The 8,280-nt window shown below is 42.5% G+C and overlaps 1 protein-coding gene across 2 annotated transcripts in view; it reads left to right on the plus strand.

The window, feature by feature from the left end:
• Positions 1–4,250, plus strand: part of mia (MIA SH3 domain containing) — a 36,325-nt gene extending 32,075 nt beyond the window's left edge. Inside the window, exons 1-4 of one of the 2 annotated variants that reach the window (XM_045716227.1) lie at positions 2,082–2,151; positions 2,287–2,420; positions 3,325–3,435; positions 3,988–4,250. In XM_045716227.1, coding sequence (XP_045572183.1) covers positions 2,097–2,151; positions 2,287–2,420; positions 3,325–3,435; positions 3,988–4,011 — 324 coding nt within the window. In that variant the 5' untranslated portion in view covers positions 2,082–2,096 and the 3' untranslated portion in view covers positions 4,012–4,250. 2 annotated transcript variants of the gene reach the window in all.
• Positions 4,251–8,280: the final 4,030 nt, after the last annotated feature.

Here is an 8,280-nt window from a genome sequence, read left to right on the forward strand (position 1 = left end):
TTTTTTTCTTCTCTGAAATGCTTCCGGTGAACATAACAAAATTACTATTCGAAAACATTGGTAAATTATAATATTGTCATTCAAAGAATAATATATTATCATCTCGTAATTGCTACCGAATGGCCAGATCTCAAAATAACTTTACTGGGAAATCACATTTTGCAATAAACGGGGTGCTATGCTAAGAACAACAGGCTATGCTATACAGTTAGCATCATCTAAAATCGATAATAACATTGTAAATACCCCCTTACCTTTGATTATCTCCATCAGAAGGCAGGATCCCAGGTCCGGAAGGCATTCCAGGTCCCGAACAAATGTGGTTTCTTTTGACAAAGTTCATAATTTATGTCCAAATAACACCAAGTACTTAGCGTTCATTATGCTCCCACAAAATGTGGTGTGGGGCTGGTAAAATCACGCCGAAAAGCTAAAAGAAACTAGTAAATAATCTATTTATGTTCGTTCAAACATGTCAAATGTTGTTTAGCATTAATCTTTTGGTCCATTTTTAACGTTAAACATCAGTAATATTTTCACACAACCTATCCTATGTCTAGATAAAAAATGATGACAAACTCACGTCTCTCAGATTTATGCGCAGGCGCAAAAAAATGAAGTGATGACATGTCAACTTCCTTGGATTCTAATTTGCTCTCTGTTTATCATAGACGCTTCAAACAACTTTATAAAGATCGTTGACATCTAGTGGAAGCCGTAGGTGTTGCGAAATGAATCCTTTCTCACTATGGTATCTATAAAACAATGACACTAAATAGTACAGTCACAAAATTCAAAAAATTTTTAAATCTATTTTTCACAGGTTTTTGCCTGCAATATGAGTTTTGTTATACTTACAGACACCATTCAAACTGTTTTAGAAAATTCAGAGTGTTTTCTATCCGAATGTGTTAATAATATGCATATCCTAGCTTCTGAGTTGGTGTAGGAGGCAGTTAAAAATGGGCACATATTTTTTTCAAAATGTCTCAATACTGCCCCCGAGCCCCAACAGGTTAAGATGGAGAGGAAAGCACTCTTAAAGAATAACCAGGCATCCTCTACTGACGGGATGAGGTCAGTATCCTTCCAGGATATCCGGGCCAGGTCTATTAGAAAGGCCTGCTCGCTGAAGTGTTTTAGGGAGCGTTTGACAGTGATGAGGGGTGGTCGTTTGACTGCAGACCCATTACGGATGCAGGCAATAAGGCAGTGATCGCTGAGATCCTGGTTGAAGACAGCAGAGGTGTATTTGGAGGGCAAGTTGGTTAGGATTATATCTATGAGGGTGCCTGTGTTTACGGATTTGGGGTTGTACCTCGTTGGTTCATTGATCATTTGTGTGAGATTGAGGGCATCAAGCTTAGATTATAGGATGGCCGGGGTGCTAAGCATGTCTCAGATTAGGTCACCTAGCAGCACGAGCTCTGAAGATAGATGGGGGGCAATCAGTTCACATATGGTGTCCAGGGCACAGCTAGGAGCAGAGGGTGGTCTATAGTAGGGAGGGAGCCCAGCCAACACCGAGTTGCAGTAATCCAGATGGGATAGGCATTGAGTGTTGATGACAGAGATATTGCCTCGAGAAACATTTAAACCAGCTGACGTCACTGCATGTGTGGGAGGTGGAACTAAAGGGTTAGCTAAGGCATATTGAGCAGGGCTAGAGGCTCTACAGTGAAATAAGACAATAATCACTAACCAGAACAGCAATGGACAAGGCATATTGACATTAGGGAGAGGCATGGGCAGCCGTGTGATCATGGGGTCCAGTGAGTAATTAGGCTGGCTAGAGACACGGCGATTCAGACAGCTAACAGGCCGGGGCTAGCAAGCTAGCAGAAGGGCCTGAGAGGGACGTCGCGACGGAGGAAGTCTTTTATAGCCTCCTCGTGTGGTTACATCGACTAGACCAGTCGTGATGGATTAGTAGGGTTCCGTGTTGCAAAGAAGTCAGGGATCTACTTGAGTATAGATAGAATATGTGATTATATGAAAATATATTTTAAACCATTTAAAGCAGTACTAAAATATATGCATTTCAATGAGAGATTCTCTTTTCTGTACCCTTTGTGTGCGGGACCGAAGCTGTTGCCATGGATGCAGCACGTTGGAAAGTTAAAACCTCTGTTCCTCCTTACTGTTACTATAGTAAGTTAATATAATACTACCATAACTGTGCTTCTTCAACAACTACAATCATATACTGATTGTACTACGTGTGTGTGTTTATGTGTGTGTGTGTGTGCGTGTGCGTGTGCGCCTGTGCGTGCGTGTGTGTGTTAGACCCCATCCTGATCGCCCGTGCCTTAGAGGACTACTACCCTGGAGACTGCCGGTTCATCTCTCTGCGTCAGGGTCAGGTGGTCTATGTCTACGCCTTGCTGAAGGACCGAGGAAACATGTTCTGGGCTGGCAGCGTAAGGATCTGTGTCTGTGTCTGTGTGTGTGTGTGTGTGTGTGTGTGTGTGTGTGTGTGTGTGTGTGTGTGTGTGTGTGTGTGTGTGTGTGTGTGTGTGTGTGTGTGGGGGTGTGTGTGTGGGGGTGAGCGTGTGTGTGTGTGTGAGCGTGTGTGGTGTGCAAGTGTTGGTGCTTCTTGAGATGTGAATGTATAGTAGTATTTACATATAGTATTATTTATATGCAGTATTATTTATATATAGTAGTATTTATATATAGTAGTATTTATTTGTAGTAGTATTTATTTGTAGTAGTATTTATTTATCGTAGTATTTATTTGTAGTAGTATTTATTTGTAGTAGTATTTATTTATCGTAGTATTTATCTGTAGTGGTATTTATTTGTAGTAGTATTTATTTGTAGTAGTATTTATTTATCGTAGTATTTATTTGTAGTAGTATTTATTTGTAGTAGTATTTATTTGTAGTAGTATTTATTTATCGTAGTATTTATTTGTAGTAGTATTTATTTATCGTAGTATTTATTTGTAGTAGTATTTATTTGTAGTAGTATTTATTTATCGTAGTATTTATTTGTAGTAGTATTTATTTGTAGTAGTATTTATTTGTAGTAGTATTTATTTATCGTAGTATTTATTTATAGTAGTATTTATTTATAGTAGTATTTATACATATTAATATATTGTGTTGTTCTATGGTCTGATATCAGACTGTAATATATTATGTTGTTCTATGGTCTGATATCAGACTGTAATATATTATGTTGTTCTGTGGTCTGATATCAGACTGTAATATATTATGTTGAGATATTGTAACAGAGCAGTTCAACCATCAGTGATGTTTAAGCTTGAGACCTGAAGACTTACATTTGTTCTGTGCGTGTTTTTTTGTTGTTTTTAACCAGGTCCAGGGGTCGTACTACGGGGAACAGGAAGCAAGACTGGGACATTTCCCCAGCAGCGTCGTCGAGGAGACACACGCTCTCATGCCAGCTACCAACGAGGTCATGACTGATGTAGGTGTTCAAACACGCACACACACATAATTAATCATTTTTCCGCAAAATCAATTGATATAGAATATTAGGCATCTCTCCTCTCTCTCTCTCTCCTCCTCTCCCCCTCTCTTCTCCTCTCTTCTCCTCCTCCTCCTCTCCTCCTCTCCCCCCTCCTCCTCCTCTCCTCTCCCCCTCTCTTCTCCTCTCTTCTCCTCCTCCTCCTCTCCTCTCCTCCTCCTCCTCTCCTCCTCTCCGCTCCTCTCCACCTCTTCTCACCCTCTCTTCTCCTGTCCTCCTTCTCCTTCTCTCCTCCTCTTCTCACCCTCTCTTCTCCTGTCCTCCTTCTCCTCCTCCTCTTCTCACCCCTCTCCCCTCCTCTCTTCTCCTCTCCTCCTCTCCGCTCTTCTTCTCCTCTTCTCCCCCTCTCTTCTCCTCTCCTCTCCCCTCCTCTCTTCTCCTCTCCTCCTCTTCTCCGCTCCTCTCCTCCTCTTCTCCCCCTCTCTTCTCCTCTCCTCTCCTCTCCTTCTCCTCTCCACTCCTCTCCTCCTCTTCTCCCCTTCTCTTATCCAGAATTGGGACTTTTACTGTAACTGAAGACTGAAGTGTCCCGATTCTTTATCTCCCGACTGGCGCACTGCAACATGAGGACAGCCCTTACAGCATCAAAACAGTATCTCTATTATCTACAAGCTATGATGAAAACACATTATAGTTGAATAATTTTGCTTTATTAGATGCATATACAGTATATTCTTTAGAATAAACCTTCCTCTCAGCTGTTTGTTATCTCTGTGGCTTTAATCTGAAAGAATAAAGATACTATGCTGCTCTGATCACTGCTGTCTCTTCTGGTTTCTAGCCTTCATTATCACTGCTGTCTCTTCTGGTGTCTAGCCTTCATTATCACTGCTGTCTCTTCTGGTGTCTAGCCTTCATTATCACTGCTGTCTCTTCTGGTGTCTAGCCTTCATTATCACTGCTGTCTCTTCTGGTGTCTAGCCTTCATTATCACTGCTGTCTCTTCTGGTGTCTAGCCTTCATTATCACTGCTGTCTCTTCTGGTGTCTAGCCTTCATTATCACTGCTGTCTCTTCTGGTGTCTAGCCTTCATTATCACTGCTGTCTCTTCTGGTGTCTAGCCTTCATTATCACTGCTGTCTCTTCTGGTGTCTAGCCTTCATTATCACTGCTGTCTCTTCTGGTGTCTAGCCTTCATTATCACTGCTGTCTCTTCTGGTGTCTAGCCTTCATTATCACTGCTGTCTCTTCTGGTGTCTAGCCTTCATTATCACTGCTGTCTCTTCTGGTGTCTAGCCTTCATTATCACTGCTGTCTCTTCTGGTGTCTAGCCTTCATTATCACTGCTGTCTCTTCTGGTGTCTAGCTTTCATTATCACTGCTGTCTCTTCTGGTGTCTAGCCTTCATTATCACTGCTGTCTCTTCTGGTGTCTAGCCTTCATTATCACTGCTGTCTCTTCTGGTGTCTAGCCTTCATTATCACTGCTGTCTCTTCTGGTGTCTAGCCTTCATTATCACTGCTGTCTCTTCTGGTGTCTAGCCTTCATTATCACTGCTGTCTCTTCTGGTGTCTAGCCTTCATTATCACTGCTGTCTCTTCTGGTGTCTAGCCTTCATTATCACTGCTGTCTCTTCTGGTGTCTAGCCTTCATTATCACTGCTGTCTCTTCTGGTGTCTAGCCTTCATTATCACTGCTGTCTCTTCTGGTGTCTAGCCTTCATTATCACTGCTGTCTCTTCTGGTGTCTAGCCTTCATTATCACTGCTGTCTCTTCTGGTGTCTAGCCTTCATTATCACTGCTGTCTCTTCTGGTGTCTAGCCTTCATTATCACTGCTGTCTCTTCTGGTGTCTAGCCTTCATTATCACTGCTGTCTCTTCTGGTGTCTAGCTTTCATGAGGCTTTCATGAGATATAACCTAAACCAACACATTCCAGAACCTAGAAGAGACACACTCCAGAACCTAGAAGAGACACACTCCAGAACCTAGAAGAGACACACTCCAGAACCTAGAAGAGACACACTCCAGAACCTAGAAGAGACACACTCCAGAACCTAGAAGAGACACACTCCAGAACCTAGAAGAGACACACTCAGAACCTAGAAGAGACACACTCCAGAACCTAGAAGAGACACACTCCAGAACCTAGAAGAGACACACTCCAGAACCTAGAAGCGACACACTCAGAACCTAGAAGCGACACACTCAGAACCTAGAAGAGACACACTCCAGAACCTAGAAGAGACACACTCCAGAACCTAGAAGAGACACACTCCAGAACCTAGAAGAGACACACTCCAGAACCTAGAAGAGACACACTCAGAACCTAGAAGAGACACACTCCAGAACCTAGAAGCGACACACTCAGAACCTAGAAGAGACACACTCCAGAACCTAGAAGAGACACACTCCAGAACCTAGAAGAGACACACTCCAGAACCTAGAAGAGACACACTCAGAACCTAGAAGAGACACACTCAGAACCTAGAAGAGACACACTCCAGAACCTAGAAGCGACACACTCCAGAACCTAGAAGAGACACACTCCAGAACCTAGAAGAGACACACTCCAGAACCTAGAAGAGACACACTCCAGAACCTAGAAGCGACACACTCCAGAACCTAGAAGCGACACACTCCAGAACCTAGAAGAGACACACTCCAGAACCTAGAAGAGACACACTCCAGAACCTAGAAGAGACACACTCCAGAACCTAGAAGAGACACACTCCAGAACCTAGAAGCGACACACTCCAGAACCTAGAAGCGACACACTCAGAACCTAGAAGAGACACACTCCAGAACCTAGAAGAGACACACTCCAGAACCTAGAAGCGACACACTCCAGAACCTAGAAGCGACACACTCCAGAACCTAGAAGAGACACACTCCAGAACCTAGAAGAGACACACTCCAGAACCTAGAAGAGACACACTCCAGAACCTAGAAGAGACACACTCCAGAACCTAGAAGAGACACACTCCAGAACCTAGAAGAGACACACTCAGAACCTAGAAGCGACACACTCCAGAACCTAGAAGCGACACACTCAGAACCTAGAAGAGACACACTCCAGAACCTAGAAGAGACACACTCCAGAACCTAGAAGAGACACACTCCAGAACCTAGAAGAGACACACTCCAGAACCTAGAAGAGACACACTCCAGAACCTAGAAGAGACACACTCCAGAACCTAGAAGCGACACACTCAGAACCTAGAAGAGACACACTCCAGAACCTAGAAGCGACACACTCAGAACCTAGAAGCAACACACTCCAGAACCTAGAAGCGACACACGCCAGCACAGTGGGTGGTGTGCACCTTTTTAGTTTTTTTTAAGTGCCAACCCAGCAAACCAAAATTTGTTCTGTGAAAGTTCTCAGAACAATCGTTAGGTTAGAGCAAAAACATTCACCTGATGTTGTAAGAACGTTCCCAGAACACATTTTCTCTGTCTTTTAAAGGTTCCCAAAATGTTTCATTAGGTTATGGGCAGCGGTGTAGTGCTATTTTTATCATTTCTAAGTTATAATTTCCTCAATCAAAGTTTGTACTGGCAGATGTAGCCTATTGGATAGCCTATCATTATACGGCTCTCCAACCCTGTTCCTGGAGCGCTACCTTCCTGTAGGGTTAGGGGTTAGGGTTAGGTTTAGGGGTTAGGGTTAGGGGTTAGGTTTAGGGGTTAGGGGTTAGGGTTAGGGGTTAGGTTTAGGGGTTAGGGTAGGGGTTAGGGGTAGGGATAGGGTTGGGTTAGGGGTTAGGGATAGGGGTAGGGGTTAGGGGTTAGGGATAGGGTTAGGGGTAGGGTTAGGGGTTAGGGTTAGGGGTTAGGGTTAAAATCTAACCCTACCTTCCTGTAAGCTTTCACTGCAACTAGTTGTAAATAAACTGCTTCATCTTATAAACTAGATAATTATTAGAAAAGGTGTGCTAGATTAGGGGTGGGATGGTAGCTCTCCAAGAACAGAGTTGGAGAGCCCTGTTATAGAATAAGCGTAAAATGCATCCTCCAATTGCAACATCTGCCTGTGCCCACACATATTGTCTCAAGAAAATGTTGTTTTTAATACCCTCAAACACATATTTCAAAATAGGCCTTCATTTTTAATAGTGAATGTAAGTCTTCACATTTAACCTGTGAAACGTCCAAACTGCATCTGAATGCCAATCATGGGAATATACATTTCGATCTTCTTGCAATTGAATTACTGTTTCGTGAGCAAATTAGAGCAGATGGTGTTAACCAACTATTAGACTTTCTTGTATTTTGTTCCAATCAAAGCAGATATCCTGCTTAGTGGCTCTGTTGAGTCTTGGCGCATAATCATTTTTGGGGGACTACTCAGATTCAGCTAACTATCCTGAAATGAGTTGTTGGTGTAACAGTAACATTGCAGGCCTACTATGCTATTATATTCAGTTATGTTATGTAAAATACTCATGAATCAGTATGTGATCTTGCAAGACATTGATCCATCTTTGATCTAACTTTACTAAACCAGCAGTGAGAAGCGATAATCTTCTATTTGCAGTAATAATAATAAGTGCTGAGGGGGACTATTAGGTAACAGATCTTGATCAGGGTTATTTTAAACAATTGGAGCGAACTCCGTGGTTCTTAAAGGAAAATAAATAAACATTTGATTAGCTTGAACACATGGTTACAATATACCCTATTACAGAATAACACATGGTTACAATATACCCTATTACAGAATAACACATGGTTACAATATACCCTATTACAGAATAACACATGGTTACAATATACCCTATTACAGAATAACACATGGTTACAATATACCCTATTACAGAATAACACATGGTTACAATATACC

The sequence above is a fragment of the Salmo salar genome, chromosome ssa04, assembly GCF_905237065.1.
Source record: "Salmo salar chromosome ssa04, Ssal_v3.1, whole genome shotgun sequence".
Classification (NCBI taxonomy): domain Eukaryota; kingdom Metazoa; phylum Chordata; class Actinopteri; order Salmoniformes; family Salmonidae; genus Salmo; species Salmo salar.